Here is an 18,445-nt window from a genome sequence, read left to right as displayed (position 1 = left end):
GGCTAGAGCATCGCGCCAGCTAGGAGGTCATTGCAGTAACCTAGGTTAGAGACAGCAGTGGCTCGGACTAGGGTTATGTGCCCAAGTGTACTGCTCAGAGTAGCTGAGATGAAGCTGGGTGGGCCTATATTGGGTCCAAAGTGCTGCCTACAGCATGCACCTGGCTGTCTCCCAGAGCGGCCGCGCCTGGGTCAGGTGAGTATGTGGCCACTCAGGGCCATGCGTTGGAGCCGCCCCCAGAGGTCGGCGCGCTGCTGCGCCGACGTGGCTCGCGCAGTAGGTAGCGCACGTGTCTGGCCCCAGACAGTGGGCGACGGGCGCATGGGGGGTCCCTGGCCCCTCTCGGTGATGACGGGTCGGGGCACCAGCTGGCCCGGAGCCACCTGTCCGCGGGCGCTAGGAGCAGAGCAGATGGGCCAGGCGGAAGGGGGCTGGGTCGCGGCGAGGAGGGGGCGGGCCGGGCGCGCGCGCGCCCCTGTCGCGTGCACACGCCGTAGCGGGGGCGCGCAGGGCGCGCTGGGGCGGGGTGGGGGCAACCCTTTCCCAGGCGGTAGCGGGGGCTGTGTCGCTGTTGCCCGTTTAAGCTGCCCGGCCGCAGCCGCCTTCTGCCCGAAGTCAATTGGAAAGGGAGCAGCCGCTCAGACCGCCAAACAGCTGCCGTCTGAGGCCTCGACGCCCCCACCCCCCCCGCCATTTTCCAGTCCCGATCCAACGCGGGCAGCAGCGGCAGGGAGAGGCGGAGCCGCGAGACCGCGGCCCGGGCCGGCCCCGCGGGGCGGTCGCGGCCGTGACGGCGGCTCCCGGCCCGGCTGGCTCCCCCTCCTCACCCCTCCCGCCGGAGATGAGGGGAAGATGTCCGTGTCAGGGCTTAAGGCCGAGCTGAAGTTCCTGGCGTCCATCTTCGACAAGAACCACGAGCGATTCCGCATCGTCAGTTGGAAGCTGGACGAGCTGCACTGCCAGTTCCTGGTGCCGCCTCCAGCGCCGCCGAGCAGCCCGCACTCGCCGCCGCCGCCGCTCACCCTCCACTGCAACATCACGGTGAGGCGGCCGGCCGCAGCCCCGAGGGGCCGGCTGGGGGCGCAGGCGGAAAGAGGGGGCGCCTCGAGTGCCCGGACAAAAGGGAGCCAAGCCTCGGAGAGGCCCCTCGCGTCTCCGGGTGGGGCGGGCCCGCCCCTTGCCCTGGCGGGTGGCCCGGCCCAGGCCCCCCGGGGCTGCGTGAGGCTTGGGTGGGAGGAGGCGGAGGGCAAGTTTCTCCGGCCTTTCCTGCAGGGCTGGGTTTGGAGCTCTTGACCCCCGTCGGCCCTCGTCGCCGCGCCTCGATGTGGAAGACCGCGGCGGGCCCGAGTCCTCACTGGGTCGTCATGGCTGCTCGCAGCCGGCCTGCTTTGGGGACCGCGGCGAGGCAGGTCGTCTCCGGCTGTTGTTTGAGTCCAGGCGGGGAAGGGCAAAACGCCCTCAAGTTTTAGAGCTTCAGTCTCCAGTTAGGTTTCCCTTGTTCCCGCTTATTCAGCTAATCCATTTTATAAGTTTGGGTTAAAGGGAAAACTGACTCATTTAGGGAAAAAAAGTTTGGAATGTAGCCTCTGATACTGTTTGAATTCTCCCCTTTCCCCTGTTCCGCGCTAACATGTTTCTGGAATACGCATTGTACTGCGGCAGGTGGTGTTATGGGTGTGTGTTCATGTAGCCCCCTTCTGTGTATAAACCTTTAAAATTATTAATAGGTGAAAGAAGTTACGTGCACAAGTGTACTGTCCAGAAAGATCGTTTAATGTCACAAAGCCGAAAAGACACCTAAAGCTCACTCATTTAAACGGAAAGCTCGTTAGAAACCTAATGTAGTCGGCTTGGCAGAGTAATTGAAGGGTTAAAAATAAGTTTCTTTGTGAACATGTATGATGACCCTCTTCATTGTGAAATTGATTTATCATATTGGTTCAAACTGCAGAATCAAGGTAGTAGTTTTATGTTCCTCTTTAAATATGGCTAAAACCAAGTCTGGTAACTTGGTTAATTACATGCCTACAGTATGCCAGGCACTTAAGCAGAATATGAGTTTGCAGGGGCCTTGAAGTTATGATAATTAACCTTACAGTAGCTACCAGAATATCTGGGGGAGAAGATATGTATTACTGCAAAAACAGTATAATCAAGTGCTGTACTGAGGGGAAAATTCAGCATTTATTGAACAGCTCAGTGTTCTGTTTGAGGTAGTGGTGTTGCCAAACTGGGCAGAACAGTCCTGCTTTCAGAACTCAGTTTTCTTGAGGGAGTTTTATACAACAAAGTGTGCAACAAATACTGTGGTATCATTACGAATAGTGTTATGAAAACCACAGGGAGCAATTAATTTTGACAGAGGAGGGCTGGTCAGAGAAGGCTTTGACAAACGTCTGGCAGTGGAGTTGGGCTTACATCAACCCAAAAGAAACCAAACCCATTGTCGTCGAATTGATTCCAACTCATAGCGACCCTATAGGACAGAGTAGAATTGCCCCGTAGGGTTTCCAGGAAGCGGCTGGTGGATTCGAACTACTGACTTTTTGGTTAGCAGCCATAGCTCTCAACCACTGCACCACAAGGGCTCCAAAGGCTGAGTAGAATTTTGGAAGGGGGTGGAACCACATTTCAGGCTGAGGGAACTCAACCCAAAAAAGACCCCAAAGCTTGAGAAAATGTGGTTTGTTTAGAGAGAAGTGGAAAAATCATGGTGGTACTTGAGGGTAGACAAAACTTAAGGAAGAAGTTGAGATTTGAATCTGACTTGTAGAAATCCCAGGATATAGACTGGTAAAGGGGAAAATTTTCCAAGAACAGTATACATGCAGACGTAGTAGTGAGCATGAAGTGGGGATAATGAGATTGGCCTGAATGGCTTGGAGGGTGATTATTGTGGTAGAAGTTGAGGTATGACCAGGAAAAGGTAAGACTGACTTGAATGAAAGGAGACTAACATTGTAGGCAGTGGAAGTCATGACAGTTACTCAAGTAAGTTGGGAAAATGTGTCTGACGTTAGGGTTAGAAGTGGTTCTCCATGGTGGGTGGCATTAACAAGGTCTGTGGGATATACAGTTGCCCACCCACTTTTTCCACCTCTCAGGTTTCGAGACTCTACTTTTCCCAAGAAGAGTATTTGCTGCCCTCCAGTGGGGACTGGTGTAATGGTGAAAGACTGAAAGTAACACTTCTTGACACAAAATAGCTGGGGTATCAGGCTTAAATATGAGGTAGTGCATCCAGGAAGTGTGATTGGGTAAAACTTTTGTCTCTTTCGGCTTTTGTACAGCTAGGTAAACCTTGTAAGCATATTTATGGTTTCCTGTGTGATAGTTTTGGAGACCCTGGTGGCGTAGTGGTTAACAGCTACAGTCTGTAGTCGAATCCACCAGGTGCTCCTTGGAAACCCTATGGGGCAGTTCTACTCTGTCGCTATGAGTCAGAATTGACTCGACCACAATGGGTTTGGTTTTTTTTTTTGGTGTGATAGTTAGGGAACCCTGGTGGTTTTGTGTGTGTGTGTGTGTGTGTGATATTTGGAAAACTAGCGGTGCCCAATGTACCCAAATGGAAGGTGCCCTGCAGTAAGTCCTGCCACCCATGACCCTGGTGGGCCAGACAGGTGCCCACCAATCATGGCGCCATCATACCCCGCCCCCCCAGTTTCGAGGTAACATATATTCCCATGTAGTATTCAAAATCCATATTGTCAGTGAAAAATTTAAACACACTTAATGACTTGGCATGCTTCCATTAATGAAAACACATGTTATCAACAAAAACTTCAAAACAGAAAATAATTGGGTCATGAAAGGGTTAGGAAATGCATGCGTGTGGGATTTTGGTTATCCCAGCGGGGTGGTGGTAGTGTTGCTGTCCTGCATTTCGTGCCAGCAGTACAGGAATGCCAAATGTCCTGCAATGTTCAGGCAGTCTCACACAACAAAGAATTGTCCCAGCTAAAATGCCAGCAGTACCCCGGTGAGAACCATATTAGAGGCTGTTAGGAGTCTGCTGCAGACAAAGATACTGAGAGAAAACCTGAATTACGTAGTGGCAACTAAAATGGATTAAGAAGTGAGACACTCAGTAAAAGGAGGATTTGGTGGGGGCTAGTATAATAATGCTGCTAGTAGAAACTTTTAAAATTGAGATGGTAATGAATTAATGAAAACATCAGGAGATGCTTCGGTGTATGAGTGTATGTTAACTTTTTATTACAGAAAGACATCGAATGTATACAAGAGTTGACTAGTGTAGTGAACCTCCACGTACCCAGCCTCAACAATGATAAACGTTTGATCAGTCTTTTTTCACCTATACCCCACCTTGAATTATTTGAAGCAGATCCCAGACATATCACTTCATCTGTAAATATTTCAGTATATATATTTCTAAAAGATAAAGGCTGTTTAAACCTGGGTGAGCGTTTTGATAAAGTCTGCATGGCTTGCTCCTGTTGATATCATTTGCTTAGAGGAGAAAGGAGAAGGAAAAAATGGGGTCAAATTTCAAATGCCAGGACCTGTCTACTGCTTTTGTGATTGCTATTATCTAAAACTTGTAGCACTTAAAAAAAAAAATAAAAAAAAAAAGTAGTGAGTTTGACCTATTCTGTAACTTTTCGTCTTTAGACAGCTCAGATATTTATTGAGCTTTTCTTCCAGGCCCTGTCTTTTTCATGCTTACCAAGACACATCCTGATGCAGTTTCTGTAATGTTGAGTGAGTGAGACCTCATTGGTTGTTTCCTTAAACACATGCATGCCGGTTGCTGAATAATTCGCTAAAGATAGTGCACCCTCTTTTCTTTCAGGCTTCTGCATCAGCTGTTTTTCCCATGTGCAGTGAGTCCCTGACTCTCATTCCTCACCCCAGTCCATTCTGTTTTTCTATGTGTGACCATCCTTCAAGGCTCTTCTGGGTCCTATTCAGTTTATGTTGATATTTTCCGTTCCTACCTTTTGTAGTCCTTACTGTTTACTGCTTTGGTTATGTTTTATTATATTACATTATAGTAGTTTTGGGTGTTGGAAGTTTTTTCTTCTTTTTTTAAATGGTAACAGGAGAGAGTATTCTATAGTTAGGCTTATCATCTTCCACTCAGTAACTGTTAGTTCTGTTGACTACCATATCTGACCACCATTGTAGCTATATTCCGTTTGAACAAAAATCTTAACTATCATGTAAGTTAACTGTCACAGAGTTTGTCACAGTGTAGCAATAACACCAAGGAAGTGTCATGGATAATGCATCAGTGTTTGAAAGGCCCCTGAGGGCTCAATGGTAAATCTGAAATTTGACTTCATATGAAAGTGTTAGAAGTAAACAAAACCAAAACAAACCGGTAGCTATTTTACTCTCTAGGTCAAGGGAATTGAGCTAATTTTTTTTTTCTGTTTTATAAATTTGTCCTGGTCTTAAATAAGGGGAAAATATGTGATATTTTTCAACTTCAAAGAAGTCTTTTTATTTTTTGTTTTCTGTGAACTCATGATGGTAAAGATGTCTATCATGCAAGCTTACGTGTTGCTTTTCTATTTTCAGTAAACAGACCTAATTGCCAGTCAGTGCTAACATAGCCAGTTGTGATCACACCTAAAAACAAAGAAGCTTTTAATAACCAGCCTTAATAACTTGTACAGCCTTATTGGAGCCCTGGTGCTGCAGTGGTTGAGAGCTAGGGCTGCTAACCAAAAGATTGGCAGTTCAAGTCCACCATCTGCTCCTTGGAAATCCTGTAGGGCAGTTCTACTCTGCCCTATAGGGTCGCTATGAGTAGGAGTCTACTCCATGGCAACAGGTGTGGTTTTTTTTTTTTTTGCCCCTGCAGCCTTATTTCGAGCTAGTGTATGGCTTTCTTTTAGTCTTTCTGAAATATTTAACATAACTTGGCAACTCCATTACTCCATTTATGGACTTTCTTGGCATCTGGGGACTCTTGGTAGGGAATCACTGTTTTACAGTGAAAAATCTCCCCCAGGAAGTAAATAAACTGGTAAATGAATGAAACCTCTTTCTTTCTTATTTGTGTAGCATAAATCATTACTGTTTCTGCATGAGTGACTATTTGCCAGGCTACTTTTGGTGGAACTTTTTTTTTTGTTTAGCTAATTAAATTTCTGTTCATCATTCTAAGGAGCGCCCCCTTTCCTCCTTCACAGGAAGGTACTGAATTAAAAAATGTTAGCGCTTTGCATCTAGGAGGAAGAGGGAGGTTTAGTCTTTACTTAGTAGCTGAATCCTAACCACTAGACACCAGGGCACATCATTTACTTAGTAGTTGAGACTTTTAAGCAAATCATTTCTTTTCCTGTGTTTCTCTATAAAATGGATAATACTTTTTGCCCTGCATGAGACCATATATAAGAAAGTTCTTGGGCAATGTTAATGTTCTCTAAAAATACAAAAAGGATGGCGTCACTGATGGTTGAATAACACTTTATTTTGAAAGTGCTTTGTACCAGCTTTTCGTGGGAAATAAGACAATACTTTTAACTTCATTTTCCTGTTTCTCTAGCCTTTACACTGATAAAAAGTAGTCCAGCCAAAGTCGTGCAAAAGAAATAATGGACAAAACTTGATTAAGGAGCCTAGGACTGTTTCTTTGTTCTACCCCCCGGGACAGATTACCTTTCCAAATTGGAACTCTTGGAGAGGAGGATCGTTTGGAAATACCAGAACTGCCGTATTAAGGCCCCAAGGTGCTTTCAGGTCAGAAGGAATCATTGTTTTCATTCATCTGTCCAATTTATAATACAGGGTCAAATTCCTAGTGGCTATCTTCCTCCCTTCCCCTTCCCCATTTGAATGCCTTTTCTTGAAAGGAATGGATATATGAAGAAGAGACTTAGCTTTCCGTTTTATGAATGGTGCATCCCTTACTAACTTGATTATTATTACTATTTTTATTTTTTTGTTAAACTTCCAGGCATAGTATGGTACTAATTTCCATTAGTGGAGGGGTGGGAGAGATTAAAAGAATTGAAATAGTCACTGCCAAATGTAAAGCATTACTACTGGCGAGCCAAAATGATGAAGGAGGCATCCATTTTTCCAGGGCCGTTTAACAGTTTTGTGCTCTCCTAAGAGATCCTTCTGAAAGACCAAGCAGACTGCAAACCAAGGAAACCATCCAGTGGTTTCCACAGCTTAGGTTGTTCCAGTCTCCAGTGAAGTCTTCAGTGCCTTTGTTGTTCTTGTATGAGTTCACTTAGAATGATGTTCTAAGTAGCTGTGATTTGCTGCCTGTCTACGAATACTTCAGCATTTTTGAGATCACAGAAGTATCCGTTTTTCTTTTACCATAAATGTTAGTGTTTTTACTCTGCTTCTTTGGGCTCTGGTCATGTTAGATACTTAGTTGTCTATTTGTAAGATGATTAGTTGGATGCTTTTTTTGGTATCTTTTGTTATGTTGTCAGAGATTTTGAATGGTAATTCTTAGCTTCTTTATTTCATTCTCCACCCCCACATTTATTTAACAGCAAAGTGCTTGAGGTAGAGCCACACATCAGTCTCTTAGTGGATTCATGTAGGAAAATAGATAAAGAAAGTTATTTCTGTATAAGATAAAAACTCCTTTTCTTAAGTAGTGACAGGCAAAGAGGTTGGTTTCATTAACCTGGAGTTGTGTTACCACAGATGATTGTTGTTGCTCGTTGCCGTCGAGTTGATTCCGACTCCTGGCGACCTCATGTGTGCAGGGTAGAACTGCTTCATAGGGTTTTTTTTTTTTTTTTTTTTAATTTTGCGTTAGGTGAAAGTTTACAGCTCGAGTTAATTTCTCATACAAAAATCTATACACGTATTGTTATCTGACACTAGTTGCAGTCTCTCTACTGTGACAGCACACTCCTCCTTTCCACCCCAGATTTCCCGTGTCCATTCAACCAGCTTCTGACCCTCTCTGCCTTCTCATCTCACCTCGGGACAGGAGCTGCTCATTTAGTCTCATGAATCTACTTGAGCTATGAAGCACACTCTTCACGAGTATCATTTTATGTCCCATAGTCCAGTCTGATATTTGTCTGAAGAGCTGGCCTCGGGAGTGGTTTTAGTTCTGGGTTGACAGAGAATCTGGGGGCCGTGCCTTCTGGGATTCCTCCAGTCTCAGCCAGACCATGAAGTCTGGTCTTTTTCCTAGAATTTGAGTTCTGCACCCCACTTTTCTCCTGCTCCATCAGGGACTTTGTTGTGTTCCCTGTCAGGGCAGTCATTGGTGGTAGCTGGGCACCATCTAGTTCTTCTGTAGGTCTCATTTAGAGATTGTTTAGAGGAGCATAGTAGTATTTTATCAGCCACTCTGTCTTTTTGGCTGATAGGTGACTTCTGGGACTGGTTTGAGTTCTAAGTTTAAGGGGTATCCCAGGGCGATAGTCTAGGGGGTTCCTTTAGTCTCTACTGGTCCAGTAAGTCTGGCCTTTTTTAGGAATTTGAGTTTTTTTCTACATTTGTTCCTTATTCTGTCCGGGACCATCTTTTGTGTCCGTGGTCTAAAAGGTCAGTAGTGGTAGCTGGGCATCATCTAGTTCTTCTGGCCTCAAGGTAGGTGAGGCTGAGGTTTATGTTGAGTATTAGTCCTGTAGACTAGCTTTTTCACGTCTTTGGTTTTCTTCTTTCTCTTTTGCTCCAGATAGGTAGAGACCAATAGATATATCTTACATGGCCGCTTGCAAGCTTTTAAGGCCCCATATGTTACTCACCAAATAAGGATGTAGAACATTATCTATATGAGCTGTGTTATTGACTGAGTCTCCCCCTCTGCCCCACCTGATGCTTCTTAGGGTTTTCAAGGCTGTGACCTTTTGGAGGCAGATCCCCAGGCCTGTCTTCTGAAGCACCTCTGGGTGCATTAGAACCACCAGCCTTTTGGCTAGTATTCGAGTGCTTAACTGTTTGTGTCACCCCAGATTAGAACAGTTTTATGGAGGTGATGATAGTGGTAGTGAGCTTGTTTGAAATTTGTCCATTTACTATCACCTTTATGGTGGTGGTCATATAAATTTTAAGATTACGCTCTGTCTTAGGCTGGGCTCTCTAGAGGAGCAAAACCAGTGAAGCATGTATATAAATATACATAGAGAGATTTATTTCAAGGAAATGGCTCACGCAGTTGTGGACGCTGGCATGTCTCAAATCTGTGGGTCAGGCATCAGGCTGAAGGTTTCTCCTGACTCACGTGCTTGCAGGGGCTGCTGAATCCTAAATCGGCAGGTCAGGTAGCAGGCTGCTAGCTCACGGGGTTGTGGGAGCTGGTTAATTCCAAAATCTGCAGGTGAGGTGGCAGGCTACTGGCTCATGTCTTAAGAACTGGACATCAGAGGATGATAAGACGGATGGAGGATCCAGAGAGAGGGAGCTTTGCCAGAACATGCATTTATATTGGATGCAGTCTACACCCCCAAGGAAACTCTCAACTGATTGGCTGCTCACATCAGATCACAAAATGGAGTATGATTACATAATATCTACCAAACCACTGAGAATCCTGGCCTAGCCAAGTTGACACATAACCTTTACCATCACACTTTCTATTGAGTCTGTGAATTCTAATTTGCTGTGACAGTGACTGCATTTCTTCTTGACCAAATTTAAGTATGTATAGTAATAAAAATTCTGGTAATACCTATCTTGAAAGGTTGTTACGAAAGGCTGAGCACGGTGTTGAAGCACATAGTGGGTGTTTAAATGTTAAGCTCTCTTTAGAGTTTAAGGTAGAAGCCCTGGTGACAAAGTGGTTAAACACTCGGCTGCTAACCGAAAGTTCGGTGGTTTGAACCTACCAACTTCTCTGTGGGAGAAAGATGTGGCAGTCTGCTTCTGTAAAGATTTACAAGCTTGGAAACCCTATGGTGCAGTTTTATGCTATCCTGTAGGGTTGCTATGATTTGGAATCGACTCAATGGCAACGGAGTTTCTCTTTTTAGAGTTGAAGGAAAATTTAAAAATTCTTTCTAACTACTTTGATGTTATGAAATCCCCTAGTCATTTTGCTGTTCCATCTTTAAACTATTTAGTGCCTTTCCTTACTAAACTGTTATCAATTACAGTTTAATTTTTTGAGACTTATGATGATAGAAAACATTTTAAGTGTTTCTGTGGACACATCGTGCTAAAATAAAGGCAGTTTAAATACAATTTAAATGTTTTGAATGTTTTTTTTAAAAAAAGAATTGACCTAAAGCAGTTAGGGTTTTTTTTTTTTTAAATCATATTTTTTTGGTAAAAAAGGATTTGGATGTTTGACAGCTCATTTTAGTATTGTACATTTCATTAAAAAAAAAGGTCATTAAAGGACTCTAAGAAAAACAGATCATTCTTTAGTTAATATAATAAATGTGAGTGTTATTTTATTAATGATTTTATTGTATACATTTTCAGGGAAGATCCCTTGCAAAATTCTGCCTTATATAAAAATCAGTTTAGTCAGCTCTGCATTTTAAATGTCAGGGAAAGCACCAAGTATAAAAGTCATAAACAATTTTATCCTACTGAGTATTAAAATCACTATAAAACTAATAGCAGAATGGGGGAGAAACAAAGGTCCTGAATAATTAGGTGCTTAGATAATTGTCCAATATGTAAGTCTATATTTTCATAACTATAGCTAAAAAGAACTGTGTTAGAAACACTTAAACATACTGTGTAAGGTAAAGTGAATTTATATTGAGATTTTTGAGCACCATCCTATGTTTAAAAGTTGGTATGTAATGGGTTGTTTTAAAGAGGAATAATAGGAAAATTGTCATTTCAAGGGATAAAAGATACAAAGCTTAGTTGTTAACCTTGTAAAAATTAAAGTTTAAAGTATATTAGAGATTGAAAATATTAATGCATAGGCTTAAATATTGGTTATCATTTTAGGTGCTTTTCAAAGTAGGTTATATTTTAAATGTTACACTGAATAAGCCTTGAACACGTGTAGAGTTTGTGCTGGAGGTTAAGGTTAAGGTTGTTTTGGGGGGTTGTGGTCGGGGTGGATAATGGAAACAAAAGACTTTTTTTATTGTAAAAAATGTTTAGAAACAGGATAAGCAAAAGTGGAAAAACAAGATCACCTATACCTCTACCACTCAGGAGATACCATTATCAAAATTTTAGTATAATATCTTTCTGATCATCTAGTCTTTTCATCTCCTATGTTTATATATACTTCCTCTCTCTTAAAAAAAAAATTTGCAATCTGTTTTTTCATTCAGCTATATAAAGGACATCATTCTTGGTAAAGTAGAGTGTCAGCGAAAGAGAGGGAGACCCTCAGTGAGACAGATTGACACAGTGGCTGCAGTGATGGACTCAAGCATAGCAGCAATTGTGAGGGTGGTTGCTATGACTCAGAACCAACTCAATGGCAACTAACAACAACAACAACACCACGCTGTGGATCTGTGTCATGACTTATTCCTCTACAACATCTTCAGTTATCATGTGCTGTTCTACTATAAAGTAGTCCTGGTGGCGCAGTAGTTAAAGTGATTGACTGCTAACTGTAAAGGTCAACGTTTCAAAACCACAAGTGGCTCCACAGGAGAAAGATGTGGCAGTCTGCTTCCGTAGAGATTTACAGCCTTAGAAACCCTATGGGGGCAGTTCCATTCTGTCTTGTTAGGATGCCTATGAGTTGGAATCGACTGGATGGCAGTGGGTTTGGTTTTGTTTTTTTGCCAAAGGCCTCAGCCACTTGCATGTTCTAATTCCATTGCCTGGAGTAAACTATCCACTCTCGCAGTTGTCTACTTCATGTTCAAGCACTGAGTGAATTTCACTTTGAGTTCTTTTGTGGGTTGACTAATGCAAACAGGTGTGGTCTTTTTTCGGTTAAGAAAAGTGGATCCATGCCTTAACTCCTTGTAATGTGGCAGCACAAGATTAGTTAGGAGAACTAGATATGAACCCTTCCAACGAGGCTGAAGTGAATCATTTGATTGGTGTTTCCTCCAATAAACATAGTCACCAGGTATAAGTGGAGGGATTGTAGACTGTTCAGTGCTTTGGCTGTCAATTGCTGGCTTGAGGAGTTTGGCATGTTCCTTGGCATAATGAATGAAGGCCTGGCAATGTTTTAATAAACTGGTGTGGATAGAATTTGAACCAGCAGCCGCTGATAAATAAGGTAAATTCATCACCCTGCTTGTAATTATCTTATAAGAGGTAAACTTACGAAGGCTGAAAGGGATGGCTCTCAGATTCATTAAAACTAGTGGCAGGACCTGCAGCCAGGTCAGGCCCATTGAAGATGAGAGTTTTGCCAGTTGGGTGTTTATGATTGGTCCATCCCACAAGTCCAGAGGACTGAGGGTGGTAGGGACAATGGAGCTGCTGAAAAATGGGAAATATTCTACAAATATCTGTGATTACTTGTCCAGTAATGTGGGCACCTCGATCACTGCAAAGGATAGTTATAGCCATCCAGCAATTTCTTAGCCACAAAAGTTGCCGTGGCTTTGTGACAGGGAAAAGCTTCTACCCAATATTAATATCTGCTAATTATAACTAAAACAAATTTATAAACATTGGAGGACGTCAGCTAAATAAAATCCATCTGCCATTCGAACATAGGTCTGGTTGGCAGTAGGTACCTCCTGGGTGAGGGTTGGTAGGATTTGCCTGGGTTATATTCAGAACAGAGCACTACCTTACTGCTTAATCTTCAGTCTTCTAAAAGTGTCCCCAGAAATATTTACATAAAATTCCCAGTCTTACGCTGCCCAAATGATCATTCATATGAAAGGTCATGACCAAAGGGATGTGTAAGTCCTTGGGGAGTACTGGTTTTGAATCTGGCCCTTCCCAAAGAGAAGTATTCCTATTAATTTTACAACCTTCTCTTTTCCATTGTTCTATCTCATCATCAGGAGCCTTAGCCTGTTGACTATCTAAGTGATGCCAAACAGCAGTTTTTTTTGCCTAAGAGCTTCAATTAGTAAGTGAGTGGGCCTATGTGGAGGGCTGTCACCACAGAGGTGACATTTGTTGTGAATGGAGGGGTTGTTGGGATACTGTTGGTAAGAAGGGCCATAAAGCTGAAGTGCTCAGCATCATAAAGGTTCTTGTTCTCTCACGAGGGATGGAGCTAAAAGATGATATGTGGTTGGCAGTGGATTCAGAATTTCCCCAAAAATGTCATTCCAAGAAATCAGTGAAAGCTGGGCATATTGGGCATCTTCGTTAAACAGGCTCGGAGGAATGGGACCTGAAGGCAAGTAGGCAAAACAGATCTGACCCCAGTGCCAATCCACAAACGTATAGTGGAATCAGATAACATTCTAGTTATTCAGATAACATGCCCAGTCTTTAATCTCTTCCTCGGAGGCCAACTGCTGGTACTTACTGAGGATACTCAAGAAATGTGGAAAACGGGAAAGATCAAAAAAGTTTGGGTTAAGTTTTGCCAAGCCTAACTTCACTTGATTTCTCTTCCTTAAGAAATTGAACTTTGAAAAATTGGAGGAAGATCCTAATTTTATTCCTCTTATTTCCTTTATTCCCTCCTTTTCATTCTGATTGCGGCTGAGGCTGTCACAAGCAGGAGGTAGTTGGGAAGCAGCCTGTCTGGTGGCTGCATCAGCTAGAATATTCCCTTTAATTACTTCAGTCTGGGGAACTTTTTTAGGTTGGTGTGTCTGGGTTTTGACTACTGCAGTTTCTGAAGGGATTAAGAGAGCTTCTAGGAGTTTGGCACAAAAGGGCCATTTTTAATCTGGTCTCCAGAGGATGTCAGGAATCCTCTTTGTTTCCATAACACCCCAAAATCATGGACCATTCTGAAAGCATACCTCGAATCCGTGTAAATGGTTACTGACTATCCAGAAGCCAGTTTCCAAGCCTTGGTGAGTGCAATCAATCCAGCTTACTGGGCTGAAGTGACTTCAGGAAGGGTACCACTCCAGAATTTTTGTGGACATAGTGACAACATATCCTCACTGATAATGAAATCTAGAAAGATTTGGCTTTAAATATGACCTGTCTACAAAAAGAATTAAATTAGGGTTAAGAAGGGGAGTTTCCTGCAAGCACTGCCTGGCAGTAAGTAGCTGGTCTGTCAAATCAAGGCATTCATGGGGGACTGTATCCATATCTTTGGATAGAGGTTGAAGGGTGGATAGGTTTAAATAATTCACCATGTACAGCCAAATGTTAGATGTGGCCAGAAGGAGAATGTCATAAGAGGTTATTCTACTAGGTAATAGAAGAGGTTATTCTACTAGCTGATAGATATTGAGTTAATGTGGAATTTAAAATAGCAGCAACGGCATGGGGAACATATGCACCTAAAAATTTTCCAAGTATTCAATATCTGCTGTGGCTACTAATTGGACTGTTGCCACAACTTCCCTGAGGTAGGGGGAGTATCTTCTGGCCACTGGGTCCAACTGCAGGCTGTAATACCCCACAGGAATCATCTGCTAAATGGTGGACTTGTCACACTCAAAATTTCTACAAAATGTTCAAACTGCGAACAGAAACAGAAGATCAAAAGCTTAAGAAATGAACTGAAGACTTCAGCACCTTTAGGGTCTGATAAAAACTTATCAGCTTTTGCCACGAGACTGAGCTGTGTTTTGCCCTGTGTTTTTGTGGCTTGTGAGACCCAAAAGCACCTCAGTAGGCAGCTGTTCTGCAGACCATAAACAGAAACAGAAGAAAGAGAAGTGTGAACATACTTAATAGGATACAGGCAGTAAGTGGCAACCTCGTAACACTCAAACTACAGTTGAAACCACATACCTCCAACAAACCTGTTTAGTCATGAACAAGAAAGTGAAAATGGAAAATGGCTTTGATAAATCCCAAAGAGCTGTGCTGAAATGTTCAGGGCTCAATTTCAGGGGTGTTCACCTTTGGATCCCGGGGGGTCCGAGAAAGCAGGAGGGTAAAAGGGCCCCTTGTCAGTGCCTAACTCCGGTTTTTCAGCTCCTTGGGGTCCACCAGGCAAAGACTTCTCAATCCTGCCAACTACGCCATTTGTTTAGAGAACAGACTCTCCACAACTCTATGAAAGTAAAATCAAAAAGATTTATTGAAGCCAACATATCATTCATATGGGGATTGTGAAAACTTTATTGTCTGAATCTCACAGATCCAAGGGAGAGGGTGCAAATCACACATGGTTATAATGCTGTAGGAAGAGCTACAAAACACAGTATTCTAATTGGTTTATAGCAATTGGGGTCAGTCAACGGTGGAACAAGGCAAAGCATGATTTTTAACATTGTTGGTTACATTAATACAGCTGGAATACATTGACTGGCTAAAGGACGTAATTGCAAAGTATGTGGTCGCAGAGGAGGGTCTCATGACAGTCACAAAACAATGGCATGATGATGACATGATGGATGCTGTTGGGAACAGGTCATTAAACATTACGTTGCTCAGAGCATAGGGTCCCCTGGGGAAATCTAACACAAAGAGTTTTGGTAAGATTTGGTTACAGGCCCCAGGACAAGTAGTATCCACTTTCTTAGCCTGACCATGAAGAAAAGCATTTTCTTAACAACAGGGTTGTTTCCTAACCAACAGGGTTTGAATCTGTGTTAAAGGTTATACTGAGCTTTGGCATTAGTTCAGCCATTTTACTTAAGGTTAGACGCCTCTTTTGATTTTATGTCACGTACCATCTTTAATGTTTGGTCTGTCATTTGCCTCTACATTCAATCTTTTGTGATATGTTGTTTTGGTGGAAATAATACGAAGAAAATCTAGCCTCACACAGATGTTTGGTTGGAAAAAGGAAGGGTTTTTTAATAGCCTTTTTAGGTAATTGTGGCTATTCTTTTTTTATCTGTCTTGAACTTTAAATGGATTTTTGTTCTTGCATATTGTGTCTTGCATTGGCCATTTGGAAAATAGTGGTTCACTGAGATCTTCTAAATGTTGATACATTTCATTATACAGTAGCACAGCATCACATGCATTAATATCACCATTAGTCACATCAGAAGAGTCTTGGGAAGCTGTCAAGCTCACAATAGCAGACAAGTTTTCTAAAACTCTAATTTTTTCTTGAAAACTTGAATTTTATTATTGGCAATAAATACTATCCTTTGTTTCCTTGAAATGACAGGCTGTCTTCATTCATTTTCTGGAAAATGTCAAAAACCAAGGTTGGAATAACCATTGTTTGTCAGTCCTTTCAAGTAAAAATGTCTTCCATTGAAGTGGTAGTTCAGCTCAGAGTGCAGTCAATGCAAGTGCTTTTTCTCAAATATTTTGTAGAAGTCCTTGTGTGTACTTCCCATTTCATCACTTGTAATATTAAAAAGACATATTCAAGGATTGAGATACAATAAAGTAATTTTTACTGCTGTGTTACTTCATTATTAAGTGAAACTAGTCTTTAAAAATTTTCTTTTTACTTATTTTGTTGAGTGTATGGTGGTGGAGAATACAACAGCTACTACTACAGTTTGGTGCTACTGCCTTGACTCCTGCTGAGGTGCCAGCAGTTTTACCCACCATTGTTTTTTTTTTTTTGCACCATCAGTGCAAATGTAAACAGTGAAAAAGGCAATTAATGTCTTAGTGTTATTGTGGAAATAGTTTGGACCTAGGGTTTTGAGTGCCCCACTTTAAGAAGTATTGACATAGGTGCTTAAACCTACTATATATCCTGTCTTCTCATGTACAGAGTTTAAAAGCCATATCTTAGATAGTAATTCATCTCAGCTTTATCTATTTTTGCAGTTCTCTTAATACAGTGTTGAAGGATTTCAGTCCAGAGCAACAACTCTTATTTTACTTATGCAGAGTTTATTAGACAAACACTAATCTACCCGATGAAGTTCAAAATTTAGTTGTTTCATTTGTTTTTATAAAACTACAGCAGTAAAAATGGTCTTATATGGTCTGTTTGCAAATATGGCTGAAGAATTTGAAGAAAATGCAGTATCTAATAAAGTGGTTTTCTTTAAGAACAGGATTAATTCTGAGGACAGTTTACTTTTTGCTGTATAAAGAAATGAGACACTGTAAGAGTTAGAGGAATGAGAATACAAAAATAAATCATTACCAAACAGATGCACTAAACCATGTTTTTCCTTGACTTGAACCTAATTGTTCTGCAGCTAATATCTGATAATAATGGGTTTCTCCCATTTTAGACTAGAAATTAGTACAGACGAACAGTAAATGTCTGTTAATAGGGGAAAGCATGTAATAGTTCAATAGCTGTTTTTCATTATCACATGTAGTTGTGTTTTTTACTATATAACATATATATAGTAGCATTTTCTGCTAGAACTCAGTTTGTGTGTTGGAATAAAATCTCAGAATTTTAAGTGTTTGAATTAGTTATCTATTGTTCTGTAACAAACTGCCCCAAAACTTAGCAGCTTAAAACAAACATTATCTCTCAGTTTCTGAGGGTCGAGAATCTGTGCATGGCTTACCTGGGTTCACTGGCTCAAAGCAATGAAGGTGTTGGTTGGGGCAGCAGTCATCTCAAGGCTGAATTCATCTCCTCACAGGCTGTTGGGCTAAGGGCCTCAGTTTCTCTCTGGCTGTTGCTCAGAGGCCTCCTTCAATTCCTTGCCATGTGGCCTCACCAGAGGGCAGCTCATCACATGGCAGCTGGCTTCCACCAGAGAGCAGGAGAGGGTGAGCAAGATGGGAGTTAGCATCCTTTTGTAACCTGATCTCAGAAGTGACATCCCATTACTTTTGCCAGGTTCTCTTTGTTAGAAGGTCCAGGGGAGGAAGTTACATAAGGATATGAATACTAGGAGGGAGGATTATTGGTGGCCATTTTAGAGGCTGCTGACCACCATTTTCAAGAGCACCATTCACTTCTCTGAGCTATAGCACACAGACAGTAGCTACACAATCAGAAGAGTTGTCCCAAAGCCCGACTCCTGTGTCTAGTGAAAGCTGAATGTAGCCCTATATTGCTGTTTGTTCTACCTTCTCACACCTGCTCTATTTAAGAAGTACTCTTAACCTCACTTAAGAAATTTGTTCATTTAGAAGTTACACCCCCCCCCATGGAAAATTGTTAGGAAAAGGCAAAATTAAATGGGATAGATTTAAGGGCCAGTTTTTCTAATGGAGAAAAATGCTCAAAGTAACTTCTGTAATTACACTGCTCAGAAAGCAAGGAGTATAGTTAGCAGAACCTTTTTAAAAATCATTTTTAAGCATATGTGAGGACTTAAAAAAAACAAACTTGTTGCTGTTGCGTCAATTCTGACTCATAGCAGCCCTGTAGGTCAGAGTAGAACTGCCCCATAGGGTTTCCAAGGAGCGGCTGGTGGATTCAGATTGCTGACCTTTTTGTTAGCAGCCAAGCTCTTAACCACTATACCACCAGGGCTCCAAAGGACTTAAAAATTTGTGCTTAAATATGTACTCCTTGAATGAAGAGAACAGGATACAAGGAAAAGATTAGTCCGAAGGACTAATTGTCCACAGCTACCAAGGCCTCCACCGGACTGAGTCCAGTACAGCT

At 42.2% G+C, this 18,445-nt stretch overlaps 1 protein-coding gene across 1 annotated transcript in view; it reads left to right on the top strand.

The window, feature by feature from the left end:
* The first annotated feature begins 469 nt into the window (after nt 1-469).
* The window catches only part of UBE2Q2 (ubiquitin conjugating enzyme E2 Q2), an 85,050-nt gene continuing 67,074 nt past the window's right edge, over nt 470-18,445 (top strand). Inside the window, exon 1 of the mRNA XM_004387458.2 lies at nt 470-1,041. Within this exon, the coding sequence (XP_004387515.1) occupies nt 853-1,041 (189 nt within the window). The 5' untranslated portion in view covers nt 470-852. The remainder of the gene's footprint in view (nt 1,042-18,445) is intronic.

This window comes from Trichechus manatus, unplaced genomic scaffold, assembly GCF_000243295.1.
Source record: "Trichechus manatus latirostris isolate Lorelei unplaced genomic scaffold, TriManLat1.0 scaffold00186, whole genome shotgun sequence".
NCBI lineage: Eukaryota > Metazoa > Chordata > Mammalia > Sirenia > Trichechidae > Trichechus > Trichechus manatus.
The sequence above is the reverse complement of the archived record's forward strand: the minus strand, read 5'-3'. Positions and strand labels throughout refer to the sequence as shown.